Source organism: Myotis daubentonii, chromosome 8 (assembly GCF_963259705.1).
Source record: "Myotis daubentonii chromosome 8, mMyoDau2.1, whole genome shotgun sequence".
Taxonomy (NCBI): domain Eukaryota; kingdom Metazoa; phylum Chordata; class Mammalia; order Chiroptera; family Vespertilionidae; genus Myotis; species Myotis daubentonii.
The window spans coordinates 35,307,150-35,333,769 of NC_081847.1; the positions used below are offsets into that span (position 1 = coordinate 35,307,150).

The 26,620-nt window shown below is 52.5% G+C and overlaps 1 protein-coding gene across 1 annotated transcript; it reads left to right on the forward strand.

Annotated features, from left to right (window-relative positions):
- Positions 1-4,166: 4,166 nt before the first annotated feature.
- Positions 4,167-26,259, forward strand: BPIFB4 (BPI fold containing family B member 4). Its single transcript, XM_059707574.1, has 16 exons — positions 4,167-4,266; positions 5,167-5,229; positions 5,572-6,091; positions 7,155-7,259; positions 8,025-8,168; positions 9,842-9,905; positions 10,356-10,416; positions 11,474-11,565; positions 13,184-13,387; positions 15,251-15,304; positions 15,883-16,053; positions 18,388-18,455; positions 20,236-20,278; positions 22,001-22,064; positions 24,581-24,657; positions 26,236-26,259. The coding sequence occupies exons 1-16, from the start codon at positions 4,167-4,169 to the stop codon at positions 26,257-26,259; spliced, it is 1,854 nt and encodes a 617-aa protein (XP_059563557.1).
- Positions 26,260-26,620: the final 361 nt, after the last annotated feature.

Sequence of the window (26,620 nt, forward strand, 5' to 3'; positions counted from 1 at the left end):
GGTTTTGCGATGCTACAAAAGTAGTACTTGCTGCGCTTATCGTATGCTAACTAAGTGCCAGACTCGGTTCTAAGTGCTTTACCGGTAGATACAGCCTGCCATCGACTCCTTGAATCAACCCTCCTTTCTAGGAACTATTTTTACCTTCATTCTATCGTTGAGGAAACTGAGGCACAGAGAGGTTAGGTGATTTGCCCAACGCTACACAGTTAGGAATGATGAGGTTAGAATTTGGATCCAGGCCTCTGCGTTCAAAGCCCAGGCTGGGAACCCACACGTAGGGTGGGGTGAGGGGGGATGACACAAGATGTGCAGGGAGCCCCGGTGCTGAGCCTGCAGCCCTGAGGCTGACAGCTCATGAGGGAGGCAAGAGCTGCTGGACTGATTCTGTTTCCTGGTCCCTGCGGTCCCTGCAGGAGCCCCCACGTGGCCCCCTGCACGGCTGAGTCACCTTTGGGTGAGTCACCTCCCAGGGCCTGGCCCCTCCAGCTGCAGACAAAGGTGCCTTTGGACGCTAAGCCCAGGTGACCTCCCTGAGGCGCCAGTTACACTAATCCTCCTGGAGCCCAGGGGGTAGGCCTGCCTTCTGGCTCAGGGCTGAGGCCTCATGTGACTGACAGGAACCACCTTTGTGTGTGCACTGCCCCCTGCAGTTTACAATGTGCATTGGTCCCTTGCGGAAGGGGGTGGAGGAGCCACATGGCCCTCTTTGTATTGTATTTCAGTTTAAAAAGGTAATATATCTGTTGAACGAGCACTTATATCACACTAGGTGGGAGGCAATGGGGAGATGAAAGGGGCTGCTGTCTACTGAGCCTCCATGAGGCTCCAGGAACCTTCCTATGTAATCCTCAAAACCCTACTGGAAAAGGGCAATGAAGTCCACTTCTCAGATGGCCAGACTGAGGTCCTGGAGGAGAAGTGACCATCAGGTCACAGAGGACAGAGGGGAGGTGGAAGCACAGGTGCATGACTCTTGGGGTCCCTGTCCTTGGAGCCCTCCCAACCCCCACAGATGGTGGGGCATAAGGGGGTCCAGGCCCCGGGCTGAGGCACCTCCTCACACCCCTCATGGCTTTCGGAGACTTGCCGCCACAAGGAGCCAGCGAGGGCCCAGGATGATGAGGATGCATATGCCATCTTCTGAGCACCTACTGTGCGCCAGGCCCTGCTCTCAGCACGTTGCATGGTTAAGTCACTCACCCCTCCCCACATCCTTTTGAGGCCAGGTTGTTCCTGACACTGTCTTCAAACCACAGGCCCAGAGGCAGGAGGCTGGGGCAGAAGCAGGGCTGAGTGTGGAAGGCAGACTTGCCTTGAGTGCCAAGAAGAGGTCTGGGCTGGGTCCCAGCGGCCTTGAAGGGGGCAGTGGCTGCCTCTGAGAGTGGGAGCAGGTATTGACTGGGAAGCGGCAGGAGGGAACGTTCTGAGGTGATGGAGATGCTCTGTATTGAGATAGGGCTGTGGGCTACATGGCTGTGTAACATTGCCAAAACTCCACAAATAAACATTTAAGATTTGTGAATATTACTGTATGTAAATCTTACATTTAAAGGAAAGAATCTTAATAGCAGACATGTTGAAGTATAAGTCTGCAACTTACGTTGAAATACATAAAAAAGGATGCATGGATATGTGGTAAAGGAATTATAACACAGTTTTAATGCTAGAAGTAGCTGGTGGGTATAAGGTGACAAGTATATGGGTGTTCTCTGTACAATGATTTCAACTTTGCTGCATGTGTGAGCGAACATTTCATAACGAATTACAGGGAGAACGCCTGCAGCTCCAAAAAACCCCAACTGTTTGTTCTTTTCACACCAGCCTCAAATTTGAAAAGTCGGATCCATATACATCTTCCTGAATTCTCAAACCAGTCCTGTGAGGTGGGTATCATACCCATTTAACAGATGGAAGTAACAAGAGGGACAGAGAAGGGAAGTGGCTGGCTCAAAATCATGCAGTGAGACGGGGATTGAGCAGGCTTTGAGCCTGATGCTGAGTCCAGTCGGGGCACATCCTGCCTGCCCAGGCCATCTGGAGAGAGCAGTGCCCGCCATAGAGCTGGAAATTAGATGGATGCATTTGGGGATGTTTCCAGTTTACCCATCTAGGGGCCTAGCGGGGGGTCTCCAGGAATATGCCTACACCAGGGGCTGATAAACCCCAGCTCATGTGACACCATCCAGGGCTGAACACAGCTCTTGGAATTAGCCACAAACCGCAAACCCTTGTGGTTTTGGGGCTCACTGCCCAATTTGCAGAGCAAATCTGTCTGGTCTCTTATAATTATACGGTATTTCCCTCTCTGGATTTGGACTCCGGCTCTAGCTGCTATATAAGGGGCCTGTGACCAGACTCAGCGCAAAGCAGAGGGACCAGTGAACGGGACCTCTCAGGACTGAGCTGCAGGGACTTCCCAGGGGTAAGGAGGGGTCTGTTCCCTTTTCAGTGTCCAGGTTGACAGGGGGAAGCTGAGGTCTGCTGCTTGCTGATGCCAGAAGTCCCTTCACTAACTGAAGGTGTGAACACAGAATTATGGGTAGTGGGGTTAGGAAGAGGTGAGGAAGACAGAAAAATTTCTTACACACATTAGTCCTTCTTATTCTAGGGTAAATGAGTGCCTCTGGTACGCTCCTGGGAGCAGTGGGAGTAGGGAAAAAACCTGGGGGCTGAGTGAACTTCAAGAGAAATGGGAGCAGGGAAAAGGGAAAGAGGGTGAGTAAGTGGAGGCGGCTGGGGCCAACAATGTCACAGTTTGGCCCAGGTGTGAGGCGGTGATTCTCTGAGGCTGGTGAATGGGTAGATTGGGATGACGGAGTGAGAGAAGTGGGTGATGGCATGAAGGCAGCAAAATAAAGTTTCCTAGAGGCTTACCAACTCATCCATATGCAGCCTCACTGCTCCAGTCACAGCCCTTATCTCATAACTTAAGACCCACTTCTTAGAGGTCTGAGATACTGGTCCCAAAATAATAACACTAGATGCTGTTTATTGAGCATCTGTTATACACCTGAGGCAATGTGTTATGATTAGGAAACAACGGTTCAAAAAGGTAAAGTCTTGCCCTCGCTGGCTGCTCAATGGTTAGAGCATTGGCCCATGGACCAGAGGGTCACGGGTTCGATTCCCTGTCAAGGGCACAGACTATGATTGCAGGTTCGATCCGTGACCTGGGTTTGGGAGCTGTGGGAGGCAACAGATTGATGTTTCTCTCTCCCTCCTCCTTCCCTTCCACCCGCTCTAAAAAATCAATGGAAAAATATCCTTGGGCGAGGATTTTTAAAAAAAGTAAAGTCTCTTGCCTAAGGATTACACCCAAAGATCCAGAGCCCTTTATCTTAACCAGATGGTTATACAACTGTCTTCGGCAAAGAGGTGGGAGAGGGTGTTTGCTGGCTGGCTGGCTGGAAGCATGGAAGGGTGGCTATGTGAATGTTTTGATAAGTGGATGGACTGATGGAAGAATGAATGGGAGGATGGAAGGATGGATGGATGGATATATGACTGGCTTGTTGGCTGGCTGTATCATGGATGAATGGAAGGATAGATGGGTAAGATGATTGAAGAGGGGAGATGGACAGTTGGATGAGTAGATGAGTGAGTGGATGAATGAATGGTAGGATGGCTGCAAGGATGGGTGAAAAGATGGATGGATGAACAAGGGAAGGAGAATTGATGGTTGGAGCAGTAGAGGGCTGAGTGGATGGATGGATGGGTGGGTAGGTAAATAAAGGGGTAGATGCTGGAGAGATTTCCCCAGAGCCTGCTTGCTGTCAGTTTGCTGTTTTGGTTGAGATATTCATGACCTCTCTCCCTGAAGCTTCATTTAAAAATTTCATCTTGGGAGATAATCAAACATCCATGTTCTGGGGCAGTTCAGTTAATGGGTCTGCTTTGTATCTCCAGATTAATTTCAGTTTGAAACACTCAGAAGGTGGTATCCGAAATTCTGGACTCTGCCCCACTGTGTGACCTGGGATCCCTTTCCCAGAAACTCTGCTTTCTAATCTAACACATTGTATCAGGTATATAATAGATCCTCGATAAACAGGATCCTGATATGACTCTGGGAAGGAGGTGCCCAGCTCTATGTGCTGGCCAGGGAGGTGATGGCCGGCTACCGCCATCTGATGCACTGTCTCCAGCAGGGAAGCAGCGCCAGCATGTGGACGGTTTGGTGTGTGGCTGCTCTGTCTGTGGCAGCTGTGTGTGGCCAAGGAATAAAAACGGTCGTCAGGTTTAACAAGGATGTGCTGAGCCATGGTGAGTCCAGCCCTGAAGGGGGTAGGTGTGGCATTGGGGTGGGCAGGGCAGTCCTGCCTACTCTGAAGTTACCCATATCAGATGGATAGGTAACTTCTCTCTGGGCTGTAGTTTCCCCCTTTCCTTTTGGTTACTATTTCCTGAGCACCTACTATGTGCCAAACACCATGTTGGGAACTTTATGCATGAGGCAGTAGAGAGCAGTGAGTAAGAGCTTGAGTCCTGGAGTCAGTCTTCCTGGGGTTTAAATACTGACTGTGTGACCTTAAGTCTATGACTTGAAGTCTCTGAGCCTCAGTTTACTGATCTGCAAAATGGTGTAATTAAAGTTCCCATCTCAGAGGACTGATATGAGAATTAAATAAGTTGATCTTTTGAAAACTTCACACAACTCCCGGTACATAGACAGCTCTCAAAACTGGGAGCTATAATTATTCCTGCCTCTAATCTCCCAATTCCCATCCAAGGCTACTATGAGAATAAAAATGAGGTCATTTCCTATCTGAGTGTCACAGGCCTCACTTCATTTATCCATCAAATGGAGACAATAATTCTGGCCTTGACTATTTCCCAAGAGTCAGTTGGGATAATGCAGGAGGAAGTAGGTTTTTGAGCTATAAAGTGTGGAACACTTGGAAGGGAGGGTGAGGCAGCAAATTTATCTAGTTTTGGCTGAATGCTGTTGAAATCTAGTGAATGTGTGAGCAGGTCAAAGCCAGCAGCTAATGAGCTCCCCGGGACATCAGGGCTGGTGGGACTGGAGGAATCTTCCCATTTGACCTGGGCATTTTACCTATGGGAAACGGGGGCCCAGAGAGCCAAGCAGGGCTCCCAGGTGGTGCCTGGGGGCCGGAGGTGGAGAAAGGGTGGAACCCCTGACACACCTTTGTTTCTCCGCAGCCATTTCCAGCAACCTGGAACAGAGCGATGTCCTCCACTCAGCCCTGAGGGAGGTGCCCATGGGCAAAGCTGGCAGCGGTGGTGGTGGGCCTCTCCTGGGGGGTCTGCTTGGTGGCAGTGGAGGTGGCGGTGGCGGGGGAGGTGGTCTTCTGGGGGGCCTGCTCGGTGGTGGTGGTGGTGGAGGGGGTGGCGGTGACCTGTTGGGTGGAGTTGGAGGAGGCTTACTGGGTGGCAGTAGTGGGGGGCTGTTGGGCGGCAGTGGCAGCAGTGGTGGGGGGCTGTTGGGCGGCAGTGGTGGCCTCTTGGGTGGCAGTGGTGGTGGCCTCTTGGGTGGTAATGGTGGTGGTCTGTTGGGTGGTGGCCGACACTATTACGATGACTACAGAAGCACGGACTACTCCCGAGGTGTTGGTGGTGTTCCTTACAATGATTTCCATGTCCGAGTCCCCCCCCCAAAGTATACGAACGGCAAACAGCTTGGCGGTAATTACAAGTACGGTCACATCGAAACCAACGACAACACTGCTCAGCTCGGGGGCAAGTACCGATACGGTGAGATCCTTGAGTCTGATGGAAACGTCAGAGACCTCCGAAATGGCGACTACCGCACGGCTGAGAATGCACCCGGTGGCCACAGGGGCCTCAGGCGGTATAAGTCAGCCGAAGGGGCAGCGTCCGTTGGCCGGCTTCACCGGCGAGAACTGCGGCCAGGAGAGATCCCACCCGGGGTGGCCACCGGGGCCCTGGGCTCAGGTGGTTTGCTGGGCACTGGTGGCATGCTGGCAACCAACGGCATCCTGTCGGGCCAAGGCGGCCTGCTTGGCGGAGGTGGTCTTCTTGGTGACGGAGGACTTCTCGGAGGAGGGGGTGTCTTGGGCGTGCTCGGCGAGGGAGGCATCCTGAGCACCGTGCAAGGCATCACGGGGTAAGGAGGGGCCAATATCTCCCTATCAAGTCCCCTGTGATGAATCTCCAAACAGGGGTGATCACCTCTAGACCTGGAGTTGGAGGAGGGATGGTCTTCAGAGCCTTGGACACTTCAGGGCTTAACCTCGGGACTGGACGTCTTGAGAATCTCAAGTTTGGTGGTTTTGGGTCTTGTCATTAAACAGCCCTGAATTTGAGTCCCAGCTCAACCTTTTATACTTGCGTGTGACTTTGGACCATTCCTTTCCTCTGTCTGAGTCTCAACTTCCCCACCTGTAGAATGGTCATAGTAACATAGTTTAGATGGAAAAAGCCCAAGGATTTAAAATCATACATACAGGGTGGGGCCAAAGTAGGTTTACAGTTGTGAGTACATGAAACAGAGTTTATGCTTGTATTGTTATTTATTAATTATTGTATTATTTTCCATATGAACAACTATAAGCCTACGTTTCCCCTACCCTGTATATATTATAATTTCAACGCTGCCCAGCTTCCTCCTCACATTCGCTATTTAATTCAAAAATATTTAGAACTCCTGCTATGGTTTGGGCACTGTGTTGGCATTGGAGACAGGGCCCCATGGCTAGCCAAGAAAAGACATACCTCCTGTCCTTATGGCCATGGATAAAGGCGCCTGGAAATAACCCTCCAGTTGCCTCAGTGGTAAGAAGTTCATGGAGAAATGAGGATGTGTATAGTGGGGAGGCAGGGGGGGCTTCCTGGAGGAAGAGGACCTTGAGCTGAAATCTGAGAATGTGTAGAAGGAAACCAGGCAAAGAGGGGCAGGGACAAGCCAAAGGAATGGCATCTTTAAATTTTAAAAAGTCATAGGAAATACATGGATATGTCGAGCGGGTCTCTGGGCAGTGGGAGGAGGGGTCACGGCATCTGTTGCCTTTATTCTCTGTTTTCCAAGTTCTACCCACAAACCGCAGGTCTCTTTAGAGTCAGGAGGACTGAACAGGACAAAGGGGCGTGTGAGGGAGGGCACCCCCAAGATGAGTGGCATGGCCAGCAGCGGAGGTCCCTGTCCTCTCATTGCTCTTGGTCCCGTGCAGGCTGCGGATTGTGGAGCTGACCCTCCCTCGGGTGTCCATCCGGCTCCTGCCCGGCGTGGGCGTCTACCTGAGCTTGTACACCCGCGTGGCCATCAACGGGAAGAGGTGTGTGCCCTCAGCATCCTATGTCCCGGCTGGGAGATCCTGGGCGGTTGTTTCCCTTCCCTACATGTCAGCCTCTTTGTCCTTAACTGGGGGGCTAATAAGGTCTAATGTGTTACCACCCGGTGCATGGCTTACACCGCTGGGCTAGGCCATCTTTAGGTCCCTGTCAGCAGTGAGGTCGGTCTGCGAGGTGGTTAAGATCTTGGCGGTTGGAGCCAGGTGACAGCCTGGGTTCAAATCCGGACTCCCTAAGCCGTGTGACCTTGGCCAGTCCCCTAATGTACTGAAGCTCAGTGTCTCTACCTGCAATGGGCATGCTGACACCTCCTTTTCCTCGTGGCTGTGGCCACGGGCATCTGCCTCCCTGAAGACTGCCTGCACCTGGGGGGTGCTCATCAGAGGACCTCAGGGTGGACTTTTGCATTGATTTCTCCCCACGGATTGAGGTCATGCCTATAAAGTTAGGCCACTGGCTGCTCACCTTGGAAACCGAAATTCGTATGTAGAGTTCATTTATAGACCCCTGTCCCCAGCCTTAGGAGCTCTCGCAGACTGAGGAGGGACATAGATTTGTTCACAGGTAACTTTGGGAACCAGGGAAGTCCCCTGGCTTGGGATCCCTATACACGAGCAAGGAGCACGATCGACGCATAATAGCAAGGGGCAGGGCGCAAGGGTGAGAGGTGCCAGGCAGGGCTGGGCAAGGCTGGGCTGCCTGGAGGCTGGGCTGACGCTCTGTCTCCCTGGCCTCATGGTCTCCTCCAGTCTCGTTGGCTTCCTGGACATCGCAGTGGAGGTGAACATTACGGCCAAGGTCCGGCTGACCATGGACCGCACCGGCTACCCGAGGCTGGTCATCGAGAGATGCGACACCCTCCTGGGGGGCATCAAAGTCAGGCTGCTGCGAGGGTGAGTACCAGCGCGGCGGAGCACCTGGGGGGATGGTGGCACGGCCGCCTGGATGGTTAGGAGCAGAGGTTCTGGAAGCATCCTGTGGTTCGAATCTCAGCTCCACTCGTCCTTGCTGTGTGACGTTGAGCAATTCTGTTGCCCTCTCTGAACTCCAGTTTGTTCATCTGTTAAACGGGGGCAATTCTTTTTCCTTTCAGAATTGAAATAATGAATGTTAAGCCTTAGTGCAGAATCTGGCACGCTTTAAGAGTTTCTGAATATATATGTCTAACAGGTTTTGTGTCCATTAGTGCCCCGATTCAAGAGGAAATTTCCCAATGGGCTCTGTCCAGTGCAAACTTGGTTGGGGGTGAATTTTTTTCCATTACACCCTCCCCACAAGGGGGCCAAATCCCCACCCTCTGACCAGAGAGGTTTCAAGTGTGTGTGTGTGGCCAGCACGCTCCCCCCGGGGGATGGGCGTGGATGAGAGCACATCAGGGCAGCTCAGAACTGAGGCCCCTTCTTTCACTCCCTGGCCCTCATCTGGGGGGAGCCCTCTTCAGCTTTCCTCTTTGAGGCCTCTGGCCCTGCCCCTCCCCCAATCTGTGTTACCAATCTCTTGGCCCAATCCCCCCAGCTCTCATCTTATCTAAGCTCTGGGAGCAGAAATACTCAGTGTACAACTCGAACCCAAGAATTTCTGACTCATGTGAGCTTCTCTGAGTCTTTGTTTCTTCTCCAGGGTGGGTAGGAAAGAGAAGATTGGCCCCTGGTATTCCGTGAGGGGAGGCGGGGCGGGCAGCACACGGAAACCTCACAGAGTTCTAAATTCACATTTTCACTGGGAAATACAGTTGGTAACACATGGTTCAGAAAGACAAAAAGACAGAAGGCATGGAGTGAGGAGCCTGCCTCCCATCTGCCCCCTTCTCACCAAGCTCCCCTTCCAATTCCTTTGTGCAAAGGAAGCAAACAAATGTAGATTCTTACTCCCCACCCTCCTTTTAATGCAAACGGGCGCGTGCTATAAACACCGTTTTGCTTTCCTTTTTTCCATTTCCTCAATTTGGAGATGTCTCTGTATCCTTCGGGAAGATTATGCGAAGCTGCAACAAGCAGCCCGTTAGAAGAGGGCCGGCCGGCCGAGCAGGAGGAACATCATCTGCAGTTAGAAATCAGGAACATCCCCGCCTGGGCCTGGCCCGCTGTAGATAGAGCTCAAGGAACATCTGTTTGTTGAATGAGTAAATGAATGAGTGCGTGGATGGATGAGTGAATGAATGAATTAAAAGTCCCCAATTTGCCTGACTAGCCCGTCCAGCTAGGTCTAGGGCAGTGGTCGGCAAACTGCGGCTCGCGGGCCACACGCGGCTCTTTGGCCCCTTGAGTGTGGCTCTTCCACAAAATACCACGTGCGGCGCGCACGTACAGTGCGATTGAAACTTCGTGGCCCATGCGCAGAAGTCGGTTTTCGGCCTGGGCGAGTCTGCTTTGAAGAAGTACTGTTGGTATTTGGCTCTGTTGACTAATGAGTTTGCCGACCCCTGGTCTAGGGTGAAGGGCCACGGCCCTTCCAGCTTTCAGAGCAGCTTCCAGCACTGACAGGTTCTCTTCAGACAGAGCCTGGCTAGGCCCCTGAGTGTGCACAGCTGGGGGAGCCCCTCCTCATCCTGCTCCTCTCTCCTCAGGCTTCTCCCCAACCTTGTGGACAACTTAGTGAACCGAGTCCTGGCCAATGTCCTCCCTGACTTGGTAAGAACCTATCCTGGGACGGGGAGCCAGAAGCACTGACGTTCCCTAGACCGAGGGGCCGCAGTTCCGCCTCCATCGCTGCGGACATGCAGGCGGCCCAGAGGGCACCGGGGGGTTGAGGCATGTTCTTGGGTCAACCCTGAGGATCACGGAGGGACAGATTGGCGAGGGGATAAGGAGGTGGAGCTTGAGGATCACACAGTTCTGAGTTTGAGTCCCAGCTGGGGCACTTCCAAGCTGTGTGACAAATCATATCACCTCTCTGGGTCTCAGTTTTCCTGTCTGTAAAATGGGGATTATGAGAGAGCCTTCCCTGTGGGGCTGTGGGGAGGACAGTGCCAAGCACAGAGCAGGTCAGTCAACATCAGCTCCGTTGCAGTTGTCATCCGTGCACGCCCTCCGCCGCCCCCTGCACGGTCCCCAGAACGTCATGCTTTCTCTCCCCCCCAGCTCTGCCCCATTGTGGACGTCGTGCTGGGCCTGGTGAACGACCAGCTGGGTCTCGTGAACTGTAAGTTCCTCTGCTTTGTTTCAGTCGGCCCCACATCCACCAGTGCCTGACCCGGGCCCAGCCCAGCAGGCCTGGGGCAGCAGCGCCTGGGAGGAGGACTCAGGGAGGTGGAGCACAGGCCCTTGCGTGCTGTGTGACCGATGCCTCGAGGGACAGTCTACCTGGACTTCCCTCTTGCCCCCAAACATTCCTCCACAAAGTCCCAGAGGATGGAGGCTCTGCCCCGGGCCCAGGGGGCTGGGCTCTGGACTAGGAGCCAGGAGGCTGGGTTGGAGCCCTGGCTCTGGCCTGGCAGGTGTGTGGACTCTTCCCGTTCCCACCTCTCTACAGTGAGGGGGTTGGCTGCAACCCACGGAGGGACTGGAGAGGGAGTGGCAGGAGACACGGGGACACTGTCCAGGTTCTCAGCACCAGGCTCCAACACCACCCCCACCCAGGATTTCTGAGTGAACGTTCCTGAGGGCCAGCGGCCCCATAGGGCGCACGTCCGTGCGGACCACAGCAGAAAGGTGGCACCGCGCTGTGCCGGGCACAGCTCTGCAGCCACACAGGGCCAGCCCCCTCTGGTGTGGGCCCATGTCTCTGGGATTCCAGGCCGTCTGAGGCTGGCTTTCGCAGACAGGCAAAGCTCACTCCATTTGTGGCCAGAACCAAGGGAGAAAGAGCCCAGAGGGTGAAGCTATTCGTCACAAGCAGTCAGAGAACGGCCAGATCCCATGAAGCACAACATGGCGGAAACCCTAACGCTTCTTGCCCAGTGCACAGGACTTGGCAACTTACAAAGCGTATCCATACCCAGGATCTCACTGCCCCTGCGCCCCCCGCCCCCCAATATAGTCTCGGAGTGATGTTAAACCTATGCTACAGAGGAGGAAACTGTAGCTCAGAGGCTCAGTGTCTAGACACAGCAAAGAAGAGGCAGAGTTGGGATTTGAATCCAGAACTCTTGCTCTTTCCATGGTGCCTGGAGCTGGAGCCTTGCTGCCTTGGGACACAAGAAGGGAAGGCGCCTGGGAGGGTGAGGGTACCTCCCTGTGACCCCCACCTTTGCCCGCAGCTGTGATCCCTCTGGGGATATTGGGAAGCGTCCAGTACACCTTCTCCAGCCTCCCGCTCGTGACTGGCGAATTCCTGGAGGTGGACCTCAACGTGAGTGCCTGGACTTCGGGGCGAGGGGAGGTGGCCCTCTCCCTACAGGCAGGGGAGGGAAGGGGCGTCCCCCAGGCTTCTGCTGAGTGCCTGGGAAGCAACGTCTGAAGGAGACCCTTTTGCGAGTAGGTCGGGCCCTTCTAGGAGCCGTGTTAAAAAACGCAGTCCCAGCCAGCACTTCTTAAGTGCTTACTGTGAACTAAGCGCATTGCTAATCTGACCTCTAGCAGCCATTTGAGGTAGGCACTCTCACTGAGGAAACTGAGGCACAGAAAGGTCAAACCCCTTGTTCAAGGTCACTGCTAATACATGTAAACCTGGGATCTGAACCCAAGCAATCTGGCTTCTAACTACTAGCACTGCTGCTTGGGCTTGGGTCTCCTGGAGAAATGGACCTGGCCAGCAGTGTGCTGGTCATCATTAACAGCCAGCTCTCATGATTAGGAAGAAAAAGCCTGATTTTTAAGGTTTGCTGCTATCCATGGTATAAATACTCCCACCACGGCCAATTTCAAGCTGCCTGCTTGACTCACTGAACACAGAGTTTGGAAGAGATGCGTGGACTCGGCTCTTGTGAGCTGGTGAGCTCCAGCACACCACTGAATCTGGTCGCTAACTGTGCAGGGGGCGCACACACAGTCAAACTTCCCGTGGGCCGCACGAACACAGGTGCTTCCCCACGTGCCCCATCAGATACAGGGCGCAGGTGCACACCCCTGCTCTCATGTACACAGCACCCCTGTGCGCACGAATAGATGCACACCCGGTATATGCATAAACTCTAGCCATTCAAGAGCTCCTTGTTGGTCACTTGCTGTATGCCAGGCTCTGGGCTGGGGCTGGAGTTGCAGTGGTGCACAGGGCACAATTTCTGTCCTGATGGAGCTTGCAGTCTATTGGAGGGGACAGGCCATCCAAGAATCACTCAAACAAAGGTACAGGTATAGCTCGTGCGCACTGTGAAGGAGGGTCCCAGGCTATTAGAGCCTACAGCAGGGATCTGACATACCCACGGAGATCATGGAGGGCTTCCTGAAGGAGGTGACACTTGAGCTGAGACCTGTCGGATGAATGGAACATACAAGAGGAGCGTGTGGGGGAGGGAACAGTGTGTGGGAGGCACCATGGTGGGGGTGCTGAGGTGGTGGCAGGGACTGACAAGGCCCTAGTGGCTGCTCTGTAGAGGCGGGGCTGAGGGGTAGAGTGGCTCGAGATGAGGTGGAGAGGCCCCCGGGGAAGACTACACAGTATCTTGTAGGCCATGGACAAGAGCCTAGTCTTTAGAGAGTACATACACTAATGCGTATTGTGTGGGTGCATAAACATGCTAACTCATATGGCAGGACTGAGGTGGGGAGAGGACCTGTGTCATACATGTATTTAAAATAAATGGCAATATACCATGGCTATAATGATAAATGGTCATAAAGTGGGAACTGCAGAGACCCTCTACCATCACACACTGAAGAAGATCTCAGGCCATAAGAAAGAGTCACTCAGACCCAGTGGGTTTAATCAAGGAAGGCTGCCTGGAGGCAGAGGGCCTCATCTAGCCTTCAACCTTCTTCCTCAACTTTCCTCCCTGCACCCCTCCCCGTGACCCTTTCTGTTTCTCCAGACTGTGGTTGGGGAGCTTGGAGGAGGGCTCATCGACTATCCACTGGGGCGTCCAGCCAAGGCTCCCAGGCCAACGATGCCAGAATTGCCCCCCATGGGCGACAACACCAACTCCCAGCTGGCCATTTCTGCCAACTTCCTGGGCTCAGTGCTGACTCTCCTGCAGAAGGATGGGGCACTGAATATTGACATCACCAATGGCATGGTGAGTCGTGGCCCCATTTGGGAGTGGGGCAGGCTGGGCAGCAAAGAGCTCCCAATTGATCCTATGGTCCCCATGGCCTTGGGGAAATTGCTGTAAAGTGAGAACTATAGACAGTCCACCCTTTGACTCATCTCCAGTTCATGGATGTGTATCAGTTATGTCCGTGTTTACCAAAGCACGGTGCCTAGGAAGATTTTAGGTGATTCACAGACATGGCATTAAACAACATCAAACCATATGGTGAGAAAGTTTCTCACTATTCCATGTTATTTAATTTTATTCCAATCCTTCGTAAAAAGCATACTATGCATACATTTATATGTACTTCCATGTAAATGTTTAGAATCCTTTCACCTGGTAAGCACTCACACTAAGTAACTAAAAGATATATAAGAATAAAACACTCGTGGGTATGCTCCGGACTCATTTTCTCTCCAAACCTTTCCTTCTGAAAAAATTTCAAGCCTTCAGCAAAGTTGCAAAACAGCACAATTAGTGCCCAAATATCCTTCACCTAGATTCCATAGTTAATAGTTTGTCATATTCGTTTTGTAGCTATCCGTCCATCTGCCACCTATGTACCCATCACCTGTTGTTTGAACAATTTGAGTTTTTAGAGATGTGACATTTCACGCCGTAAGCTTCAGTATATATCTCATAAGAACAAGATGTTCTCTAAAAAACCACCGTACCACTCATGTCACTCTTTGATTCCATTAAGAGGAAAGCCTCCCTTTGTGCCAGGATGTAGTTAACCCTCTTTTGCACCTGTAAGTGTCCTCTTTTTAACTCGGGGGGAACAGGACACACACCCACAGCCCTCCACAGACAACAACACCCACGCAGGGAGTAGGGCATTGTTCTGTTTTTATTGCCTTTGGTTTTACAGTTGCCATCTGTGTCAAGGGATACTGGCTTCCCACTCTGTAGTATTTGAGGTGTTAAAAAGTTAGTCGAATTAAAGAAGATATTAAGCCCTAGCTGGTTTGGTTCAGTGGATAGAGCAGTGATGGCGAACCTTTTGAGCTCGGCGTGTCAGCATTTTGAAAAATCCTAACTTAACTTTGGTGCCCTGTCACATATAGAAATTTTTTGATCTTTGCAACCAGAGTAAAACAAAGACTTATATTTTTGATATTTATTTTATATATTTAAATGCCATTTAACAAAGAAAAATCAACCAAAAAAATGAGTTCGCGTGTCACCTCTGACATGCGTGTCATAGGTTCGCCATCACTGGGATAGAGCGTCGGCCTGCGGACTGAAGGGTCCCAGGTTCTATTCTGGTCCAGGGTGCATGCCCGGATTGCGGGCTTGATCCCCAGTAGGGGGCGTGTAGCAGGCAGCCAATCGCTGATTCTCTCTCATCATTGATGTTTCTATTTCTCTCTCCCTCTCCCTTCCTCTCTGAAATCAATCAATCAATCAATAAATAAATAAAAAGGAAAAAAGAAGAGATTAAGTAAACAACAGCGCAGTGGAGTGGTTCAGGGATATCGCAGAATCACGCATTTAGTCGACACTGGTTATGCATGTGGCTCACTGATGCCCACTTTGTTTTATTAAAGAATTGCATGTTTAGAGGACAAAGAGTTGTCTCCTTCCCTCTAAGCCTTAGACTTAGACTAAGGCATGCCTATGGTAAGCTTAAGTGGCCAGTCTTGTCCATTTAACCACAGAACAGCTACCGTGGTCTACATGGTGGCTGCCATTAGATAGGTAGGGCCTCCCCAGGGGTTTTTAAGGGGGAGAAGATGCCCCCACTGGCTGCAGAGATTCTGAGGAAGTTAATCACCATGTTAGCAACTCCTGTCTGTCCCCATAGCCTCAGGGGCTCGCATGACTCTTCTTCTTGTCCTGCAGTTTGAAGAACTTCCTCCACTCACCACGGCCACGCTGGGAGCCCTGATTCCCAAGGTATGTAAGGCAGGAGCGTCTCCTTATCTGCAGCCTCCCCCTCCCCCAGGAGCTGAAGGGAAGACACTCAGCACAAGGGTGGGGGTGCCCTGCTCCCCCCCCCACCTCCCGGACTTTCTTGTGAGACACCTCAAACTGTGGCCTTTCTCACCCCAGTTGGGGCATCTACAGGGAGGAAGGACCTACGCTCTGAGAGACACAGACCTGGGCTGGAGTCCCCACTTTTCTGCTGGCCTTGGTCAACTTGCTTGGCGTTCCCCTCAGTTTTCTCCTCTGTAACATGATGAAAAAGTACCCTATGGATGCGGCAATTTGATGGCATTGTGAATGCTCCGGTGGCTCCATCGCAGGCAGTGCCAGGCTTGAGCATTATCAGGCATTGGGCATTGAGCTTAAGTCTCTGCTGGCATCATCACCTCAGTTGTCACAAGGACAGCCCTTGCTCAAATCCAGCAGCCGGCTGGAGCCTTTACGAGCGATTTGTCACACTCCAGTGATGTTGTTGGACCCGAAGCAGCCAGTGTGAGACCTCCCGCTCCGCGGGGGCCCGCTCAGTCTGGCCCGGGGTCTCCCCGCAGGTGTTCCAGCAGTACCCCGAGTCCCGCCCGCTCACCATCAGGATCCAAGTGCCCAACCCGCCTTCAGTGACGCTGCAGCAGGACAAAGCGCTGGTCAAGGTGTTTGCCACCTCGGAGATCATGGTGTCCCAACCCAATGACGTCGAGACCACTATCTGCGTCATCGATGTGGTGAGTGTGGGGGGGGGGGCACATGCTCTCCAGGGGTCCACAGACTCCTTCAGATCTTCATAGTCCCCACCACAGTGACTACAGGCTTGGCTATGGGGCCAGATGACCTGAGCCAAGTCCGTCTTTAGCGCTTCTAGCTCAGGCAAGTCACTCCCTCGCTCTGTTCTTGACTTTTCCCTCTGCCACGTGGGTAAGGCAGCAGGGCATTATTAAGATGCTCGGAGCAGCACCTGATATTTCCTACGGGCTCCCAACGTGTTGGTTGTTATTATTCTCACGGGTTGTATACCACAGTGCCTGGCAGAGTAGGCCTTGGTCATGCCTTCAACAATATTTACTGTGTACCTCTATGTGCTATGCTTCCTATCAGATATTGGAGAAAGGGGGAGCTAGAGAGATGGTTCTAACTCTCTTGTACCTGGTACATAAGAGGGAATAGATACAAATGCAATTTTGACAACTATTTCATAAAATCATGCTGCTCCTCTCACAAAAGGCTTTCTCTATTTATCCTGAAACAAACCAATCCCCTCACAATGGCCCACAACATCCTTCCAGAACATGCTCTGTTCACCTTTCAGCTCCTCAATCTTCCCTCCAACACAGTCCCACCCCAGGGCCTTTGCACATGCTGTTCTCTCTGCCTGGAATCGTCTTCCTCCAGATATCTTATGGCGCACACCCTCATTTCCTGTAGGTCTCTGCACACATCTCCCCTCCTCAGAGAGCTCTTTGTCGGTCCACCTGTCCAAAATATTCTCACCATTTCCATTCTCTCTCTCTCTCTCTCTCTCTCTCTCTCTCTCTCTCTCTCTCTCTCCCTCTCCCTCACTTTTCACTCTCTCTCTCCCCTGCTTTACTTTGTCTGTATCCTTAATCTGACATTATATGAACCTGCGCTTGTTTGCTAGTTTACTGCTGGACAAAAATGCGAATTGTCTTCTTCGCTGCTGGATCCCAGAGCTTAGCATAGATAGGGTCCAGCACATAATAGGTGCTTAGTAAATAGTTGTCAAAGGAATGTGTTGTATGGAGTGCCCCCCCGCCCCCCCCGATTAAAACTTTGGACTCATACATTTGGGTTCTGTCTTATCTGCTCTGTCTTCCCAGTTTCTCTGCCCAGGGCTCAAGACCAAATGAGCCACGCCTAGTCTGGGAGGTGGGAGCATGCTAAGCCCCAGTGTGGGGAGAGGCCTCTCATTGCCAGATGAGAGATTCAAAAGGCTAATTCTCACCCAGTGAGTGGAGTTGGCTGCCCCTGACTTAGCGCTGGTGGACTAGTCCCTACTGTGTGGAGATTTCCCCATCAACAGCCCAAATGTTTGTTTGATCCAGCTCGGAGCACTGCATGACTCCCCACTGCCCCAGTCCCTGAGTCCTCGCCAGCCCGTTACCCCTGCCTGGCCTGGCTCCATCCCACTCCAGCCTCCTGGAGTCCTGTCATCTCCTTAATCTCGGCCTCCTGTCTGCCCTTCTAATGCCAAACTCTTCCTGCCCCGGGGTTTTACACATGCCCTTCCCACTGCCTGGACCACTCTCATGCCCTCTTTATCATCTGGCCAAATTGTACCTACCCTCCAGGCTCAGTTCAAAAGCCATTTCCTCATGAAGGATGGACTGATCTGCATGCCCAGTAGGTCTCTTCCCATATATACCCAGAGCCTCTTCTCCATCATCCCAATGATCATCATTATTGTTATTACTAATAATGTCAGCTGAATTTGTTAGGAGCTTCATTGTTTTCATAAGACCAACTTATTTTATTTTATTGTGTGGCGGGGGCGGGGGGGGCGGGGAGTGGTGACGGAGACAGGGAAGCAGACAGATTTTTTTACAACGAGGCTTCATGCCCTCTGGACCTTTCATGCCCTCCCATGGGGGTGGGGGAAACAGGGCAATTTTGACTGACAGCAATAATGCCCAATCCTATCTGCAATGGCTCATCTGAAGCAGGTTTCCTAGGCTGCAGGCCCCCCCACCCGCTCTGAGACATCTGGGAGATACACCTATGCCAATCGCTGGCTTCCTGTGACAGTTGCCTTTCTGAGAGGTGTTCACTCAGCCCTTGCTGTGACTTACTAGTGGACAGTAATTAAGGAGGGCAATTTATTATTCCCAGCCCCTCCTCTCCCGTGGGCGAAATCTCTTATATGCTGAGGTTACTGGTGGTGTCAGCTTATAAAGGGAGGTTTGACCAAAACCTCAGGGAACAGCCTGTTTTTATGCTCAGTGTTCGTGGAACACCTAGCCAGGGCCTGGCACCCTGGAGCCCTCAGCAGGCAGTGGCCGATAGACGATGGCAGTGACGTCTCACTCTCCTTCCCTGTCCTCCAGGACACAGAACTGTTGGCCTCGTTTTCCGTGGAGGACAATAAGCTCCTGATCGACGCCAAGCTGGACAAGTAAGGGGGTTTGCGGCCTCGGGCTCCTGCCCATCAGAGAGTCCTCCTCGGTGCTGCCGTGTCTGGTGCCAGCTCACGGAGGGACGCCGGGGAGGGCTTAGAGGTCTCCTAGCATGGCTTTCAGTGCTGGCTACACCCAGGAGGCTGCAAAGGTAAAAACGGGCTGTGATGGCAAAGCCACTGGCATGAGCCAGGCAGGGAGGGTGAAGCCGTAAGCTTGTAGAAGGAACCTACTGCCAATCACAACATCATCAATCCCAATCACAATGCAGGTGGTGATGCTGTGTGGGCTCTGCACCCGGCACCTATCTGCTTAGCCTCCCAACGGTCCCCCGGAGTCAGGGCTGTTGTTTTAAAGAGGAGACTAGGGCTCAGAGAGGAGGATGTATCTACTCAGGGCCACTCAGTGAGCACAGAGAAGGGCTGTGAGCCGACCGTGGTCTGTCTGGCCTGGAGCTGCATTGAATGTTGCAAGCACGGGCTTTGCAGCCAAGCAGCATGGTTCCCAATCCCACTGTGACCACTGACAGCCTGCGTGACCCAGGCCACCTGGCCCCACCTCTCTGCACTCAGTCTTCTTACCTGAACATGGAGATAACTGCCCCCACCTCACAGGACTCGCCATGATCCTCATAACAGCTATTATCTATTGGGTGTTTTCTATGTGCCAAGCATTGAGCTGGGCCCCAAATGTGTCTCAGTTCACTTACTTCTTGGCCCAGCCTATGTAAGTATTATGATTATTCCCACTTTGTGATAAATGAGGTGAAATATACAAACGTCAGCACCTGCCCAGTTCATACGTTTTTCTTCTTACAACAAACATTTATCAAGCCCCACAGTTGGGGTTACTCATAATCAGATGCCAATCAGAGCTGCCCAGGGGTGTGTGGTGTGTGAGGAGGTAATGTTCGACCTGAGGCCTGGACGAGAAGGGCTGCGTGAAGAGCTGGGGTGTCCGGCAGTGCGGGCAGCACAGGCAACCTTGGAGGGGCAGGCAAGAGCTAGGTGCTGTGGGGAGATGGGAGGGGAAGTTGGGAAGGAATAAAATATTTGTTTCTCTCCTGCTGGACGCTCCAATGATTCTGCCCCAGGGGCGGGTCTGGTCCAGCCTCCCTCAGGTGAAATTGTCAGCTTGCAGGTGGGATTCAGGTGCAGAGACTGAGGCCCTCCTAGTGCAGAGAGAAACCTTGAGCCCAGGCCTCGGGCCTCCCTGCTCAGAATAGCACAGCTGCCAGGAGCACAGGCTCAGGGTTCGAGTCCTGGGCTCTCCCTCCTGAGTAGCCGTTGCAAGTTACCCTGGAGCCTCAGCCCTCCCCCCCCCACCCCCCCCCCACCCCCCCCCCACCCCCGCACACAGGGTTGCTGAAAGGATCAAACAAGATAGTGATGATCGCGCATGTATACATGCACTTGCTATGTGCCAGGCACCGTTCTAAGGGCTTCACTGGAATTTAGGCCTTGCATCCACCCGCTTTGCAGAGGAGGAAACTGAGGCATAGAGAAGTTAAGTACTTTGGCCAAAGACACACAGCTCACAGGTGGTGCTGCTGCCCTCTGAGCCTGTGTATGTGGTATATAACCCCTTGGCATTGTGTCTGGTACATGGTTCACGCTCAATACTTGGAGACCACCACTGTTTTTACTCACTGCCCCCAGGCCAAGAGAGGCCCTCCTGTGAGCTCTGGTTGGGGGGGGGGCTTCTGATAGCTTAGTGCCGTGCAGCCCCCCACGATTCAGGCCACCACTACCTCTGATGGGCTGTCTACTTTGTCTGCAGGACTAGCCTGAACCTCAGAACCTCAAATGTGGGCAATTTTGATGTAAGTACCAAGCTCAGGCCCTGGCGTGCGATCTTCTGGGAATGGCATTCCCGTGAGACTGGCTGGAGACTGGCCGGGGGGGCGGGGGGGGCGGGAGCGGGGGGTCTGAACTCCAAAGCGTTTATTTCACAGATGGGGAAACCGAGGCCCACGAGCCAGGGAGGGGCAGAGCACAGAGTCACAGCTCCAGCTCTGCCTGTGGTGCTGCCCCTTCTGACTGCCTGCCCCAGGGAGGCTGCGTGGCCCAAACCCCTTCACTCCAGAGTGGCGAGTGGGGAGGGAGCCAGACACATCCCATGGGCCCCCTTTCTCCTGGAGCAGGGGGCTCGGGCTGGCCACGGACTCCCTTATGACCTTGGCCGTACCACCCCCCTCTGAGCCTCAGTTTCCTCGTCTGTAAAACAAACAGGTTTGGATTCATTTCTAACCTCCCTTCACCCCCCGCTTTCTGGAATTCTGCGTTTCTAATCCGAGACCCCCCCTTTTCTAGGGTTTGGTCCTGTTTCCACTCTGTTCATTCCTGGGTCCCCACCCTCGTTAAAGCTTCAGAAACGCCCCTCTTTTTTATTTTCATAAGTTGACAATGAAACAGACGCCTGCTTTCTGGGACAAGCTTGGGTGGTTTCCACATGCGCAGAAATAGTCAAATACCCATTGTGTTGCCGTTTTTTGAGCTTTTTAAAGTCCAAACAGCTCTAACCCCTGGAGTTGGGACGGCCAGCTTCATTTTCTAGATGGAGAGACTGGTGCTCAGAGAAGGAGTGGCAGGCCTCGCACCTGGTTTCCGGCAGCTGGGGCTGGAGCTGGAATCTCTGGGCTCTAAAGAGAAAAAGGAAGCTAACAGTGAAGTCAGTGAATATTTACGGAGCAACAGTGATTGGCACCGGGCACCAAATGACACTTAAACAAACAAATAAGCTTTTTTCATGTAATCCCCACCACCAACTGATCATTGGGGTACAATCATTAGCCCATTTTCCAAATAAGGGAGCCAGCCACAGAGAAGGTAAGTGACTGACTGTCCACGGTCACAGAGCTAGTAAGAGGCAGCGCTGGGATGCGAGTCCCGTGCTCTTGTCACTGTGGAACCGCAGGGCCCTAGGCCAGGCCGGGGCTCTCCTTATAGGAACGAGGCTGCCCGCCCCACGAGGGAAGGGCTATGCTCTCCACTTTCCGATGTGGAAACCCAGGCTCAGAGAAGCTACGAGCGACCAAATATGAAAAGGCCCAAGCCCAGGCATTTCACATGACCTGCCCACACTCCTCACAGCACCCTTCTAAGCAGGGTTTGCGGGCCCCCTTTTCAGATGAGGAAACTGAGGGTCAGAGAGGTGAGTGAACCTCCTCAGAGTCCCATGGAGGCTGTGCTGGGACGGGAACCCAAGGGCCTCCAGTGACACTATCGTGGTTTTCGAACAGTCCCCGTAGACCCCTCGCTCTGCGCCGCTTGGGGAAGAGCTGGCCCTCTGTCAGTCCCAGCCTCCCCGGTAGCCCTGGACCAGGGCTCCGCTGCCTGAGGCCTGGGCCTCCCCATTCTACAGATGCCCCTTGGAGCTGTCTAGCTCAGTGGTTCTGGAGTCACAGGGCGTCTGACTGCCACCTCCCAGATTGCCCCAGAGCAGCTCAGCGCCTCCCCTGTGGGCCACAGGGCAGGGCCTGAAGGAGCCCTCAGGGATCCCAGTGCACCGTTGCCGGGGCTGAGTTCTCGTTCTTTCCCTGCAGGTTGGCCTCATGGAGATGCTGGTGGGGAAGATTTTCGACCTGGCGTTTTTGCCCGCCATGAACGGTGAGAGCGGGTGCCTGTGCCTCCCGGGGGCACATGGCCTGGGGACCAGGTGCCTACTGGTCTGTTGGGCATGTTTGATGCACAGCCAGTCTACCTCAATAGCAATTCTGAGAGCTTCGTTCTAAGCTTATTTATTTAAGCCTGTGAATGCAAGTTTTGCCACAAGGTTCCAACAACTCCCTTATTTGCTGCTTCAGCTGTATTTTTTTTTCTTATTTGGTGGATTGTTTTTGTTTTTCTGATTATTTATATCAAATTCTGAAAGTCCAGATCAGTTTTAAAACAATTTCACCTCCCGGAGCAATTAATCTCAACGTTTGGGTATATTTCCTCCTAAACTCTTCTTCTATTTTCCCCCAATACAGTCCAAGATATTTCCTGATTTATTTTTATATGCTTACTAGAGGCCCGGTGCATGAATTCATGCACGGGTGGGGTCCCTTGGCCTGGCCGGTAATCGGGGTTGATCATGGCCAATTGGGGCATCTCTCCCAGTCCCAATCAGCCAGACCCCAGCAGCAAGCTAACCTACTGGTCAGAGCGTCTGCCCCCTGATGGTCAGTGTGCATCATAGCAACTGGTCAAGCGGTTGACAGAACAGTCCACCGATCAGTCAGACACTTAGCATATTACGCTTTTATTGTATAGGATTGCTAATTGTGGTAAAATACATATAACAGAAAATTTACCGTCTATTGTTACGTGTATGGTTCAGTACCGTGAAGTATACTCACACTGTTTTGTTCCTGACTGGTTTTGAATCATGTATTTATTTTTACCTACACAGGGACTACATGCATTCCCTGTTATTATAAAGTGTTCAGTCTTAGAGATAAAGCTTACGTTGCTCTTACCGAAATCTACAACCTCCCACCACACAGTCTGCCTCCTACGCAGCCACATGATCGGCTGGAGGGTGTTCTTGCCCAGCTTCCTGAATGGAATAGACAGCACAGGGTCCTGCCTCTCGGGGCTACTGCACTGTGGGGGCCCTGGGGCTGGGGCCAATGATGCGCCTTCAACTGAGTAACCCCCTTAGGGTGGGAAACCGGTGCCCAAGCCTCGTGCTGCTCAGCTCCAGCCTCTCTCGCTCCCCACTTCTGCTTCAGGGGAGAGGGGAGGAGAGCTGGCATCAGCTGTACTGGCCGGGGTTCCTTTGGGAGCTCTCCACCCTTATTCTGGAACTGTCATAGGAGGAGGGTGAGTCTCCATCACAGGAAGCTGCCGGTCACAAAGCCCATGCACGTTCCCAGCAGGAGAGGATGAGGCGGGAGCCCGGCCGGGCTGGGTCGGGCTGGGCTGGGCGGACCAGGGAGAAGGAGATGGAGACGCTCATCCTGGCTGGGCCCCCGGGAGGCAGCAAGTCCCTCCCTCTCCCTAGAATGCAACGCACCATTCTAGAAAGTGAGAGGTTGGATTAGATCCATGATTCCCAAAGTGGGTTCCATGGAAAACTAGTCCCAAAAGATACTCTGAGAAAAGGGTTCCACGGACAAGCAAGTCTGGAAAATACGGAATCTATTCCTCTGAGGCACCTTCACAATGTCCTCCGCTCTCTGAGAAGTCCTGCGGGGGTTAGAGTGTTAACCTCAGCTAACCCAGCCTCCCCCACTGCCTCTCCTGCTCCCTTCCTCGTTTCCTCTCTTCATTCGATATCACTTTGTCTTGTTTTGGAACATTAATCGGCCGGTCTACTTAGGCTCTGACCACCTAAACGCAAACAGCACAGCCCACGCGGTCCTTGGTGGGGCCACACGTGCGTCCTTCCACGCCTGCATCCGGCAGGCATCGTTCCCTCCCTGTGCCTGGCCCTGGGCTGGGTGATGCCGGGACACAGTCCTTGTCTGCCAGAGACTCACACCGGCAGAGACGTGGAAACAGAATTAATATTTCGTGGCTTCTGTACGGAGTCATCCAGGAGCTCCAACAGGAGCCGAGTGCTTGGCCTGAGGGGCAGGGAGCCTCAGAGAGGAGGTGGCATCCAAACAGTGTCTCAGGGAGGCTCAGAGCTCCGCAGGCAGTGGCTTGAGATGTGGGCTCTGGGCAGGAGTCGCTGCAAGGACGGCGGCCTGGGGACAGAAAAGCAAGAACTGGAAACTCTGGACTCCAAATAGAAAAATAAGCCAACACAGTGAAATTAGTGAGTATTTATGGAGCAATAGTGATTGGCACCAGGCACCAAATTACACTTAAACACACACGCACACGCACACGCACGCGCACGCACACACACACACACACACGCACACGCACACGCACACACGCTTTTTTCATTTAATCCTCACAACAAACGGATCATTTGGGTACAATCATTACTCCATTTTCCAAATAAGGGAGCCAAACACAGAGAAGTTAAGTAACTTGTCCAAGGTCACAGAGCTAGTAAGAGGCAGCGCTGGGATGTGAGTCCCGTGCTGTTGTCGCGGTAGAACCACAGTATCGTGCAAATACTGGTGGCTTTCCACAGGCTGACACCTCTTGGCCACATTGACTGTTGCTAACTTTTTCCCCCACAGCTGTGCTGGGCTCTGGTGTCCCTCTCCCCAAAATCCTTAACATCGACTTCAGCAATGCAGACATCGACGTCTTGGAGGTAAGGGGAGAGGAAGAGAAGGGAAGGGAAGGATAGGACAGTAGGAGCCTCTTCCTTCAAAGGATGAGGCTGAGGGAATTAGACACAAAGCTGTTAAGAAGCCTTAAGTGAAACTTTTCACATGCGCAAGCCCATCTAGTCCTCCTGACAGATGTCATTGCCCCCATCTTACAGATGGGAATACTGAGGCTCAGAACAGTAGGGGGTTTGCCCAAAGTGGAAGTGTGCTGTGGTTCATTGGAACAACTCTTACTGAGCACCTGCTGTGTACCAGACAGCATGCAAGGGGCTGGGGATACAGCAGTAAACAAAACCTATAACCCTGGTCCTTACAAAACTCTCCAGCCAATGGGCAGATGAGCCTTTGGGTAAATATTCCTGACGTAATTGCTAGTGATAATCATGGCAAATGCTTTAAAATTCAAATGTAGGGGCTTTGTTTCCATCTAAAAAATAAAAACCACATGTGCTCAGTATCTGAAATTTGGGAAATGCAGGAAAGATTAAACAAAAACATGTTTATCCTCCTAGATATATCTGCAACCCAGAAATGACCACTTAGAACATTTCCTGATTTTTTATTCCAATCTTCCTAGAGTTTTATTTTGAAACATGGCTTTGATCAGGAGGTCCGTAGAGCACCGGTTCAGGATCCCACTTTGCATTTGGTTGTCACGCCTCCTTAGTGTCCTCCAACCTGGGACAGTTCCTCAGTTTTCCATGTGTTTTGTGTATGACCTTGGCATTTCTGACTGGTCTGGCCTGTTTTGGAAGACGTCACTCAATTTGGATTTGACTGACGTGTTCTCACGATTAGATTGAAGCTATGTATTTCTGGAAAGAATGCCCCCAAAGTGACGCTGTGCCCTCACCCATGTGCCATACCAGGCAGCTTCTTCCTACAGACGCTGACTTTGATCACGTGTTTAAGGTGCTTCCTGTCAGGTTTCTCCACTAAGTTACTATTTTTCAATTTACTACTAACCGTCTCATGGGGAGATCCTTTGAGACTATGCAAATATTCTATTTTCCATCACACCTTCTCCCACTAGTTTTGGCGTTCATGAATGGTTCTTGCCAGCAACTGTTACTACTGTGCTGTCTGCCTAGTGGTGGTTTTCAATTTCTCGAATTCCTTCAGTTGGAATTCTGCTGTAAGGAAGAGCTGTCCCTTCCCCACCATTTATTTATTTATTCGATTATTTGTACCAGTGTGACTTATGGGCATTTATTTCATTCTGCGGGTTAAATCTATTATTTTTATTATTTATTTTGCTGTAGCTGTTTTTAATGACGAGAACTGGATTTTGAAAGAGTATGGAGAGAGGCTCAGACCTGCTCCTCTTATTTTGGGGGAAAGGAGATGAGGAGCAGGGAGGGAAGTGTTTTGCCCGAGGTCCCCTGCAAGCTAATGACATGGCCAGGGTGACCCTCAGGCCCCTGGCACCCCAGTGTCCTCGCTGTCGAGCTACTGCTTCCCGAATGTGACTTGCCTGATCCAAAGGCAGGTGACTACCTGCCGAGGCTGCAGCCAGAAGCTGTCCACCCGCTAACTGGCTCTCTACTCTGCCCTCGAAGGACCTTCTGGTGCTGAGCGCCTGAGTGGCAGGAGGCAGAGACGCTGCGGCCCCAGAGGAGGCAGAACCAGCCCTGGAAGGCTCGGCCGGACAGTCCCCGACCCCGAGTCCCTTCAGCCCCACAACAGGTCCCTCCCCGGCCTGCCGACCCTCTCCCCACCTGCCTCCACCGGAGAAAGGACCCCGCCATCGCCCGTCCTGGCCAACAGTTGGTCCGCGGTCAGCCCCCCACTCGCAGGGGCGGAAGGTCCCTTCCAGGGCGGAGGCCTTTGGGACTCCATCTCGGACTCCATGCTGAGCACGTGAACCTTTCAATAAAAGCTTCCACTTCCCCTGCAGTTGGGGTGCGTCTCCATGAAGGACCCTCTCTCAGGGTCAGGTGCTTT

Bases quoted from the DNA above. Each gene is read 5' to 3' on its own strand.
- BPIFB4 (XM_059707574.1), top strand. From the start codon at position 4,167: ATGTGGACGGTTTGGTGTGTGGCTGCTCTGTCTGTGGCAGCTGTGTGT. The intron at 5,230-5,571 runs GCAAAGCTGGCA...ACTACTCCCGAG, and splicing joins CCTGAGGGAGGTGCCCATGG to GTGTTGGTGGTGTTCCTTAC. The intron at 10,417-11,473 runs GTAAGTTCCTCT...CTTTGCCCGCAG, and splicing joins CCAGCTGGGTCTCGTGAACT to CTGTGATCCCTCTGGGGATA.